The sequence below is a fragment of the Durio zibethinus genome, chromosome 27 (assembly GCF_047325235.1).
Source record: "Durio zibethinus cultivar Kanyao isolate XHJ-2024 chromosome 27, ASM4732523v1, whole genome shotgun sequence".
Taxonomy (NCBI): Eukaryota; Viridiplantae; Streptophyta; class Magnoliopsida; order Malvales; family Malvaceae; genus Durio; species Durio zibethinus.
In genome coordinates, this window is record NC_143188.1 from 4,991,069 (window position 1) to 5,003,472 (window position 12,404).

A 12,404-nucleotide genomic window follows, 5' to 3' on the forward strand; every position below is an offset into this window, starting at 1 on the left:
AAAAGTTGAAAATTACATTAAAATATATATATATTTATATATATGTTCCAGTGCCAGAAAAGGGCGTTTGATCGTAGCTTCTATTAACTAGGGCAGTGATATAGAAGAAAGAACAGTAACACCCTAAAGACAGGGACAGTTGCCTTTGTTTCTGAGGGCACAGCTGAGATTGAATGAAAACAGTCAGATTGGTTAACAACATTCCTTACACACCTTGCCAATCACTTCCTTTAATTAATCAATTTGCAGAGCCAATCTTACACTTTCACATTGCTCCACATTGTCAAAAGTCGTTTCTAAAAAAATTTATATGTTTCCAGGGAATCTTGAAAGCCTATAATTCTTGCAGGCTATATTTGCCTGCTTATCAGATACTGTATACAGGAGAAGCACCCCTTTGCCGATCACCGATGGATTTGGTAATTTTATACAATACGCATAATATAATAAAAATAATATAATTTAAAATTATAATAAAAATTATATAAATTTAATAAAAATAAAAAATAAATATTATATTTAAGATAAAATTATAATTTGTAAAATACACGCAATACAAATTATGGAATAATAATTAATGAAGGGCCAAATTTACTTATAGGTAACAGCCTCCCAAAAAAAAGCCTTCTTTTTCAAGTTCTCGTACCCAAGAAAAGAATAAAATAAAAAAAATAAGAGACAAAAAGAGAGAGAAACAAAATAAAATGCAGTAGTACTACTGCTACAAAACATCCCCTTTATCTTTTTCCGTCTTTAACTGCCTTTTTACTTTGATCGAAGACCAAGAACTGGCCGAGCGTTTAGAGAAGAGAAATGGACAGCTGCCGGTGGTGGGCATGGTATATACCTTGCCACCACCGGGAGAATTTTAATTATAATTTTTATTATAATATTATAATTATTTAATGATAATTAAGAATTATATGAATTTCATCACTTATAAAAGTAAATTTTGCATAATATTTTAACAGATCTTATATAATTTTAAATTTAGTTAATTAATTATAATATAATTATTATAAATTACATGTCCCCTTATCACCCCCTAAAACACTTTGCTCACCCGGGGAGCCCTTTCCCTTAAACTGACCTTGTCGTTTTAAAATACAAAACTTCGAACAAAACGACATTTCTCTTTGCCCCCCTTGCGTCGTCAAATCCTCCTCATATTCGAATTTCCTTGAGATATGAGGAACTAAAGACTTTCGATAGGTCCCAAAGACTAAAACCCCTTCAAAAAGAAAAAAAAAAAATACAACATATTGATAGAGTGAGACTGTTTCTCTCTCTACTGCACTTTATTCTGTTCAAATTCGATACTTTGCTGTTTTACTGAGAACGAGGCTCTCTTTGTTTAACAAAGAAATAGAAGGGCTGCTTGTTTGTTCTTATGACCTTTCTCTCTCAAGGCTTTCTTCTCTCTTTCTTTATGTCTGCCGCATTGTCTTGTTTTACTTCAAGAATCTCCCTTCTTCTCAGCTCACTTCCACGCATTAAAGTGCTGTCTCCCTTTCTCTTTCTATCTCTTTTTCTGTAGTCGTTGGACCTTCATATTTTCTGGGTTTTTCGCTTCTTTCATTGCTTTCATATCCATAGCAGCACTGGAAAGAAGAAACTAAGCCATCCCCTTTTCTTGTTTACTTCTCTTTGGTTCAACTTTAACCATCTTTTTAGCAAGCAAGATAAAGACATTTGTTCGCTTATTTTGAGCTTGTTTTACTCTGGTAAAAAGCCCAAAAATTGGGAAAGGACCGAAGGAGTGTGCTGCCTATGGGGTTCCAGTAAAACTTTTCTTTTTGGTGATTACAAGCAAGGCTAGGAGTTTGGGGAATAATAAGAGTAAATTAGGAGCTGTATGAAGTAGAAGTCTAACAATGAGAGATGGGAATCCCAAGAAAAGCAAGGTTTATTTATTTATTTTTTTTGGTTCCTCCCCTGGTTTTCTGTACTCAAATTTATGGAAATTCTTTTTTTTGGAGTTGTTGAGTTAACTGATTAGTTTTCCTTTATTGGGTGTTTATTGTTTTGGTGCAGCTCTCATGGTCCAAAAAAATGGTCAGAAAATGGTTCAATATCAAGAGCAAAACTGAGGACTTTCAGGCAGATGATCATGTCTATGGAGGTGGGTACTCGAGCTTTTTTTCTGTTTTCACAATGATTGCTTAATATTCATCAATTATGGAAGTAGTTAGGATCTCAAGCTTTCAAGCCAGTGAAGAAGACAGCTTAGTTGTTGCGACAAATGAAGGAAAGAGAATATTTTTCCTTTATCCCATTAGAACATGCCAACTTAGCATCGATTACTTAGTTAATTAAAAGCTTGTCTTTTCCTGGATTCTATTTATCAGTACGCAAGATTCTGATAACTTTTCTTTTCATGCAATTCTCATCAGCCATACAAGGCATAGTTGAATATTCATTTGCAGCTTCAATTTGTATGATTTTTTTTGCTACAGTTTTTGCTCTGTTTCATAACTTGTAAATATGACTTGTATTGACGTATTAACTATTAACAATGTTTTTCTTTGTTTTTTATTCTTCAGGAGGTGAAGTGGAATACAGGACTAGCTTCTCAGAAAGGGAGCCATGCACTATCAAAAAGAGTAAAACAGGTTCCCAAGCTCACCAGTTTTTGGGGATTTTTTTGTCTGTTTCTAAAAGGAAATTGTGCTTAGGACTTTATTATTATTAATTTTCTAAATATTATTCTGATGTGCAGAAAAATTTAGTAAGAATACAGAGCAAAGCCGGCGAGGGAGAATGAATCTTGATCACCCTCGAATCATAGATGTCCAAAACTATAGGTATCTTCTCTTTTAAATTTCGTATAGTATTATTTTATCACTTCTATTCCTTTTTTGATGCATCAGTACCAACTGCCCTTCTTTTCCATTGGAGCAGCATTTTTGTAGCTACATGGAATGTGGCTGGAAGATCCCCACCCATTAATTTGAATCTAGATGATTGGCTTCATGCCTCACCTCCTGCAGATATATATGTCCTTGGGTATGTTTTGACAGTTTTGATCTTCGTGTCTTGCTTTCCGAACTCTGTTGTAGATCCATTGGTTATAGAATAGTTTCTTTCCCATTTTGGTTTCTTACAGGTTTCAAGAGATAGTACCTTTGAATGCTGGGAATATTTTGGGGGCAGAAGACAATGGTCCTGCCAAAAAATGGCTGTCTCTCATTAGAAAGACTCTAAGTAATCTTCCTGGAACAAGTGGAGGAGGGGGGTGCTATACGCCATCTCCTGTTCCTCAGCCCATTGTTGAGATAAATGCTGATTTTGAGGGGTCATCAAGGCAGAAAAATTCATCTTTCTTTCATCGCCGATCATTTCAGACAACCAGCAGCTGGAGAATGGACAATGACCCCTCGATTTTGCAACCCCGACTTGACAGGCGATTCAGTGTTTGTGATCGGGTAATATTTGGTCATAGACAAAGTGACTATGACTCCAGTTATAGATGGGGTAATAGGCCTAGTGATTACTCCCGACCTAGTGATTACTCCAGGCCTAGTGATTACTCCAGATGGGGTTCTTCAGATGATGATAATGGGATTGCGGATTCACCAAGTACTGTATTGCACTCTCCAATGTCCTATGGTGGATCTGCATCCAATGAACAGGGATATAGGATGCCTGGGTATTCAAGGTACTGCTTAGTGGCTAGTAAGCAAATGGTCGGCATATTTCTCACCATTTGGGTGAGAAATGAGTTGAGAGATCATGTTAAAAACCTGAAAGTATCTTGTGTTGGCAGAGGATTGATGGGCTATCTCGGAAATAAGGTATTACTTGACTGTAAAAATGGTAGTCTCTCACTTTACTTTTCATATAATTTACTTGCCTTGTGGCTTGTTTTTCCAGGGTTCTATATCTGTTAGTATGTTGGTGCATCAAACAAGCTTTTGCTTCATCTGTACACATTTAACTTCGGGACAAAAGGAGGGTGACGAGCTAAGAAGGAACTCTGATGTCGTGGAGATTCTTAAGAAAACGAGGTTTCCACGGGTTCATAATGCAGCTGATGAGAAGTCCCCTGAAACAATCCTTGAGCATGAGTAAGGCCTTTGCTAGTCTAGCGTCAATTAAATTCCTTTTTGTTCTTTAAGATTACTTCAGTGAATTAGAAATGCATCAGGAAAAAAAAATGGAATTTGAAAACAGATCACGAATAGCTATGAAACTACATTTAGAAATAAATAAACTCATTACAATTTGATGATAAATTGAATTGGCTTATTGGAGTATTATTTATGTTTGACTTAAAATGATTCTATTGTGCTTCAACTTCTAAAACCCCATCTCCCTGCCTGCCTGAGATTACTGTTGCAGTTTCAATTCTAAATCAACATAAGAACCTGTAAAATTGATGCAAAAATGAATCCATCTTGTATATGCAAAAACTACTGATGTTATCTTTTTCTGGATTATTGTCTTTTTCCCCTGCTTTTTGTTTGCATATACTGACTATTTATATATTAATCCAGTCGAATAATTTGGCTTGGGGATTTGAATTATCGTATTGCCCTCTCTTACCGGTCTGCCAAGGCACTTGTTGAGATGCAGAACTGGAGGGCATTGCTAGAAAATGACCAGGTATGCTTTACCGTCCTGTTACAAACGCCATAAGTTTCTTCACAGGTTTATTTTTGGCCAAATTTCTTTACAGGTTTGAAAAACATATCATAAATTTTACCGTCAAATTTAATAAGAAAATATTTCATTGATGATTTTCTTGGCAGTTAAGGATAGAGCAAAAAAGAGGGCGTGTTTTTGTGGGATGGAATGAAGGAAAGATTTACTTCCCGCCAACATACAAGTATTCAACTAATTCAGACAGATATGCAGGTGATGATATGCACCCAAAGGAGAAACGCCGAACTCCTGCTTGGTAAGAAAGTGCCTCCTGCCATAAGGCAAACTAAAGTACTTAAAATTCATAGCTATGAAGCAGAACAAAATGATTGTGTTATAAAGAAAACTGGCTTATTAAAGGAAGTATATACTCCCCCTCCACATCTCTTTTGTATTCTTTTTTTTTTTTAAACTAATCATTTAAGGTGCTCACTTAATTTAACTTTTTTGCACAAAGGTGTGACCGGATTTTGTGGTATGGAGAAGGCCTCCAGCAAGTATCTTATGTCCGAGGGGAATCTAGGTTCTCAGATCACAGACCAGTTTATGGTATATTTTGGGCTGAGGTCGAGTCAAGCCATGGGCGATTGAAGAAAAGCATGAGTTACTCTAGTTCAAGGATTGAGGTAGAGGAGCTTTTGCCATATGCGCACGGATACACTGAGCTAAACTTTTTTTGAAGGATGAGGAAATGGTTATGATCCACATTCAAAGTATGCTCTCTCTCTCTTTCTCTCTCATTGTGTCTGTTTAACTGTACATCTTTTAGGTTGACACATGGGGGTGAGAAAAAATGGAGAAAATCGGTTCGAGATCATAGTGTTCGGTTCAGATTGGATTTTTTTTTTCTTATTCATTTCAGTTTAAGTTTGGATAGTAAATGTTTTGATTAGTTTTAGATTTTTTTGGATCAGGATATGAAAAACAAAAGAATTCAAACCGAACTAAATTATATATTTTATTAGTTTATATATAGTTTAAATTTTTATAAAATAAAAATAATTATTTTATATCTAAATCTATTTTAAATATATTAAAAATTATATTAAAATAATATAAAATTTTAAAAAAGTTTTAAATCTGATGAACCAAATGGTAGAATTTGATTCAAACTATATCAATTTCAAAAGATATTTGATTTGAATTTAAATCGATTTTTGAAAATCTATAATATTATATATTAACCTAACAGCTGTCACCCGTGGACTGGGCACACATGCTTTGATGGTGCATTCACGTAGGTTTTAGTTGTCTCGTTTCCCTATTATAAAACTAATCTTTGAAGGAATAATTTGTCATGGTATGAATGCCCATTCTTATAGCAAATATTCATTTTTTCCATTACTAAGTGATTCCTATGGTTTACAACCAGGAGTGTAAATATCTTTTTGGAGAAACTCCAAAATGCTTCTGCATATCAGCAATAATTTGCATTCAGAATCAATCAGGTAAGTGCCTGTCGAGCTTTTTTGTCTACTTTTCTTTTCTCAGTCTTGTACATCAAGTTTGTCTAAAATAAACAAATGTCTAGCACACAAGGCTCTTTTGTGCTAGTGGTCCTTGGGCTTAACCCCTGACTCCCGTAGCTTTTAAACGTGGAAGAGATACACTCAACGTATCTTCCAAGAAAATCATGCCTCTAGCTTTTGTTCACTTGGCTAATGGATTATGTGAATCTATACGAAAATCGAGCCTGGAAAAAGAAAATGTACTTGGCATATGATGAAAGTTTTTGATATTTTTGTTCTCTTTCCCCATTTGAAAATTTTGTCGAGAAAGAGCCACTCGTTCCTAATACTTAAGTAGAATTTTGGTCCCCATATACAGGTAGGAATCACTTTGAGGACATTCGTTCTTAAGGGTGATGGAGACATTCCATTTCCTCCTAACCAAAAAAGGTTGGTCCTCTTCTCTTTCCCTTTTTTATTTTTTTATTTTTACTATTTATTGATTTCTTCGACTAATCTTATCCCGACGTTTCTTGATCAGGTGTAAATTTTGTAATTGATTGGTTAACTAACTTCACGCATTGCAAATTCCAACTAATCTAAACCGATGTGAGCTTACAGCATACCAGTCTCTGTGCAATGCATAATTAAGTTTAGTGACAAACAAGCAGCCACTTCTACGGTATCTCAAAGCTCCTGATGCATATGGATAATTCTCAACAATGATTAGGTACCATACTTTTTTCATTATGGTGATTACTTATACTTAAAAAGAAAATATTTGCTTGTGATAATGAAAGAACTTTTTTGGGTTTTTTGCAGGATGAACTTGCGCTATCAAGAACTGCCAAAGTGGGTAGCTTAAGATTTTTTTATTCATGATGATTCTTTTGTTAGTTTAGGGAATTTTTTTATGAGCTAAAGAAAGATGAAGTATGGTCAATATAATCATTAGGGTACTTTTTGTTTTAAATGCAAAGAGAAGTAAAGGGTTTGATGGATACTCATTACCAAGAGTGATAAGAGGAAATAATCCGAAATCAATTAATTTATGCGATTATTTTTAGAAAGTGGCATAAAAAAATTTAAGATTCAAAACTCATGACTTCTAATTTTTTTAGATTGCAATCTCTTTTATAAAAAGTTTGATAAAAGAAATGTATAAAAAAGAGAAGAAAAAGAAGTGATAATAGAAATGAGAATGCTTCTCTCTCCCCACTGCTTTTGCTAATGATTTTACCGGAAAAGTTGGTTTCCTTGATAATCTAAAATCTGCACTGTCGTTTACTGCTTTTCTTTGGTTATTGTATGAATAACAAACCAGCAAAGCACCAGATGGTTTTGCAAGCTGGGCAGGTTTGAGGCAGCCATGATTAAGAGACTTCTATCTCTAAAGAGTGTTCTTTTTTTTTTTTTTTTTTTCAAATGCTCACCTTTGTCCTCTACTGAGTGCACCAGATTATTGGTTTGTTCTTACCTGTATGGAATGAAGAGAAAGTAAAAGCAAGAGTTGGAATTGGGAATATTAAACTAAAAGAAAAAGTGGGAATGTGGCCTTTATATAATCCCCTTAAAAAACTAACATAAAAACATGGACTTACCTTCTTACGCTGCATGCCTTTTATTCTTAAGCTGCGATTTTTTTATTAAAAAAATTTTTGCTTAGTAATTGAGGCATACGCTGCATGCCTTTTATTCTTAAGCTGCGATTTTTTTATTAAAAAAAATTTTGCTTAGTAATTGAGGCATAAAACCGAGGGAGATAATTTTTATACATTGCTTTCAAAAATAGAGGCAAGCGGCTTGTGCTTCCCGTTCAAGATATGGTTAAAGAAGGGGGCCAAAAAAAAAAGAAAAAAAAAACAGACAGAAAAAGGAAGATTAAGTTCAATTCAAAGCTACCAAAGAGGGAACCTTATTAGTCACTTTGGCTGGACATCTAAATGAATGGTTGCCTTCTGGTTGGATGTTCATTGGTCAAATTCAAGCAACTCACCACTATTTTACCAGATTCAGGCCTCTATTTGTTCAATAAAAGGCATTAATTCATTTGTTTTTGGTAAAGCTCACTAAGCAATTGGATCTTGTAGTACAATTCCTATTGCTATGTTCATGATTTAGGAATTGAGTTGGTAAAGTTGGTCCAAACTCGGTTAGTCCGTTCAAATCTAAATTTTATTGCTTGGATTTGATAAAAAAAAAAAGTTGATAATTTCGATTCGTCTAATTTTTTCAAATTTGATTAGATTTGAATTGAAAATGTTCCGAATTCAAATTAATTTAAATTTCTAATGACTTGACGTACTTACGTAAAATGATTTAAATTAAATTGAACATAAATTTTTGTTTGTGCAATGAAAAAGTCAAAATATCAATTAATTAATTTAATTTAATATCTAAAATTTTATTAATTTATTATTATTTACTAATAAGTAATAAGTATAAAAAATAATTATTAATTTTAAACAAAATATAATTTAGAGGTAGATTAATAAAATTATATATTCATTTTAATTATTAAATAAAATAATATTATAATATATAAATGTTAAGATTAGTTGTAATAAACAAATAAAGTTCTTAAGTTTTTTATAAACAAAATTTAAAAAGATTATATAGATATAATTTGTACTTTTACATTTATACTTATATTGTTACATAAAATAAACAATCAAAATAAAATGTTATAACTTTAAAGTTAAAAGTTGAAACAAATCCAACAAAGCCATGCCATGCCTTGCTATGATAATAACCAATAGGTAATATTTTACGTAATCTAATTTCTTATTATTAGTAAATGATTTTTAATTCATTTAATTTTAATATTTAATTTTTATATAATTTAATTATATTTATTTGATTTTAGAATTAACAAATTTAATTATATTTATTTGATTTTAGAATTAACAAACTGTGTCATGACTATATTTTTTTATGTGGAAAGTACTTTGAGTTCCAATTAGCCCAAAATTTTATTCCAGAGTGGGCACCAATTTTGCTGCCACCAGTGTATGTTGTCACCCCCAATAATCCTTTCTATATCTCAAGCAAAAGAGGGACAAAAATGAAGTCTACATGAAACTTGACAGCTTTAAAGGAGGGATAGATCTCAACTTATGGGAAAGACATAATTGAAGCTTCAAACAAAGATACTAAATAATTCAAAGTTCAAAAACACGAATCAAATTGTCCACATTTTGACTAAAAATGAAAAACGTTGTTCTTTTTATAATGCTGTTATTAAAATGTAAAATGAGAAGGAAAAATAGAACCTCATCATCCTTTTCTTTTCTTTTTTTCATACAGATTTGCTGTTATCTGATATCTTGATGCTGGTTCCTTTGTTTTTTGAGTGGTCCCCAGTTTCAGGAAGGAATCACTCCAAAAAAACAACCCCTGGAAGAGTGTGATTGGGACATATCTATAATACAAAAATGGACAAAAGCTTGGTCCTCTTCTAAACTTTCCTTGGTTTTGCTGTAATTCATTACACAACACCATTTTCTTGGATCTTGAATTTTTGTGTCTAATCTGCTTCTGTAAATCACAGTCTTTGATTATGTATCGCTGCCTGCTTAGTGAACCCTTGCCTTCTTGATGTCTCGGAGAACAACCTGCAATTCTGTTATTACTTATTATCAACTGACTGAATCAAACAGTGCCAACTGTTCCAGTGAACCAATCAAGAGGAAAAACCAGCATTTCTTCGATTAAACTGAGAGGTAAACTTTTGGTGGGTGCTCTGCAAATCATGGATATAATAGTCAAGCTTATGGTAAAGCATCAGAAGTCTGCAGGTGATATACTGAAAAAAGTAGGGTAATGGCTCCTTTTTACTTTGAGGTGAATAAAATACTTGAAAAGTAACATGACAGATTATATGTATCTGACAATTAGGTCGGCATGTCATCATTTTGAGGCACTTTTCCTTGTGAAAAATATAGCTGTTCAGCTTTCATCTTTTGGTATATTTAAGCAACTGATTACAGTGTCTTGGTTTCAAATTATAATCTGCCATATATCAAACCAAAGTTATGGTTGGACAGTTTTGTTATAATGTGAATTACCTTTCGTTAATGGGGAGTGAAAGCAACATTGGCTGGCCAAAGCATGTTAATTTTTGTCTCTGCAATGCAGACCATACCAATGAATAGGTCTTATTCCTCTGCTAATAGAGAGGTACTTCTATTCAGCTAGCAGACAAGGCTGCTAAATCCTGTCTCTTTGTCATGTGGGATTACGCACACATGCAAATCCCTGAAAGCTTGAACTCAGCAAGAAGAGGCGGATCCAAATGGGGCAGTAGGGTGTTCATGAACACCTTAAACATTGGAAAACAAGAAAATTAGAAGGAAAATTTTCTTCTGACACCCTTAAAATTTTTTCCTTGACATCCTCTTCATCGATAAAATTAGTAAATCTGTTTATAGTTATATATATATATATATATATATATATATATATATATATTATAAGTGGATATCTTAAAATAAAAATCTTGTATTAGCTACTGTTCACAAGCACATGAAAGAGTACAATGAGGTCAATAACAGTAAGGCTGTTTTGAGCGTGCATGCCTTAGTGAGATCAGAAACTTTATGTGTATCTGACCTTATAAGTGTTTACTCATCAGAAACTTTGAAATAACAATAGAAGTAGAATTTCAAATGTTAAGAAGGAAAATAAAAAAATGCTTCTCTAAACAAGCAAAGGAACTGAAAAAAAATCAGTTTATATTGCAGCGCTATAAAAAGAATTAGTTAACATAGCTACATACGTTCATCTACTAGAGAGCAAGGGACGTTAATGCCAAAAATCCAACAAACATACATCGATCTAAAAAACTTTTAAGATTTCTAGCAAAAACTCACTGAATTAGTGAGTTGTTCTTCCTTGAGAGTTTTATTTATAACGATAACAGAGTATACAAGTTGACTAATATAAAAGGAAAATGTATAAATACAGATGGTAATAAATTGACTAATATAAATGGAAAATATATAAATACAAATGGTAATAAAATTAAATCTGCCTATCTCTAAGAATCTAGTTGTCTTGCTTAAGTTTTGGGATTTGATTTATATTTTGATCGTTGCTTGCATGAAACTTGAAGTTTGATTGCTTTATCCTCTTCTACACTCCCCCTCAAACTAGATGGAGAGAATTGTTTAATGCTATGTTTGGATAAATATTAATAAAAAAAAAAAAGAAAAAGAAAGTTTTTTAAAGGAAAGAAAATGATACATGTAATCCTTGTTTGAATAATTAAAATTAATAAAAGAAAGAAAAAAAAAAGAATTCTAACAACCATTGTTTGGATAAAGAATGAAAAATAAAACAAATGATTCATTATAATAATTTTTTTCAATTATAACTTTTCATTGCTTGTGATTTTAAAGCACTCCTAGACTATGATATGTTTGCTATTTTATTTGATTTTATAATTGCTGCTATATCAATGGTTTTTAATCAAGTGAAATAGGAAAATATTTTACAAACATGCATTGATAAATTTTGCGCTAGTTTGACATCTCATAAACCCAAAAAATATATCTATTCATATTCAATCATTCATCAAAATCAAATCACCAAAAAATTATAAAAAGTTTTTATATTAGAAAAGATATGTGAAATTTACTTGAAAAAAGAGATGGTTTTGAAAAAATTATAGGATGATTGTGATTTGCTTAAGTTTTTTTAATTAGGTTTTTAGTATTAATAAAAACATGAATATAATAGTTTTTTATAAAAAAAAAAAAAATTCAACTTTCCTTTTCCTAGCTTTTCCTCTAAATTGGGATATTAAAAAAATTGGATTTACAAAGAAAACCAAAGGTTATTTGGTTTCCACATTTTTCTCTTTCTTTAAATTAAAAATTTATCCAAATAAAGGAATGAGAGTTTTGTTTCTTTTACTTTCCTTTTCTTCCTCTCCCCTTAATCCAAACACACTGTAAGTGCCAGTTTGTTTCGCAAAGCTTCAAAAGTAGGCTTGGTGGCTTAGTGAATATATCTGCAACTTGCTTGGAAGAGGGAACAAATCTTGTAACAAGTGAATCAGTGGCAACTTTCTTTCGAACAAAGTGATAATCTATCTCCACATGCTTAGTGCGAGCATGGAAGACAGGATTAATGGTCATGTGGAGAGCTGAAACATTATCACAAAACAAAGTTGGAGCTTTGGCAAGTGAACACCAATGTCGCGTAAGATGAAAGATATCCAAGTTAATTCAGCTGTTGTGGAGGCTAAAGCACGATATTCAACTTCAGCAATAGATCGTGCCACCGTAGGTTGTTTCTTTGCACTCCAAA

General features: G+C 32.6%; 1 protein-coding gene across 1 annotated transcript; it reads left to right on the top strand.

Moving 5' to 3' along the window:
* Nucleotides 1-1,061: 1,061 nt before the first annotated feature.
* LOC111279585 (type IV inositol polyphosphate 5-phosphatase 7-like) lies at nt 1,062-7,152 on the top strand. Its single transcript, XM_022866537.2, has 14 exons — nt 1,062-1,904; nt 2,035-2,122; nt 2,544-2,612; nt 2,720-2,804; nt 2,902-3,006; nt 3,107-3,794; nt 3,874-4,067; nt 4,497-4,605; nt 4,752-4,900; nt 5,102-5,357; nt 6,017-6,092; nt 6,472-6,542; nt 6,634-6,822; nt 6,915-7,152. Exons 1-10 carry the CDS (start codon nt 1,875-1,877, stop codon nt 5,322-5,324), a joined length of 1,740 nt encoding a protein of 579 aa, XP_022722272.1. The 5' UTR covers nt 1,062-1,874; the 3' UTR covers nt 5,325-5,357; nt 6,017-6,092; nt 6,472-6,542; nt 6,634-6,822; nt 6,915-7,152.
* Nucleotides 7,153-12,404: the final 5,252 nt, after the last annotated feature.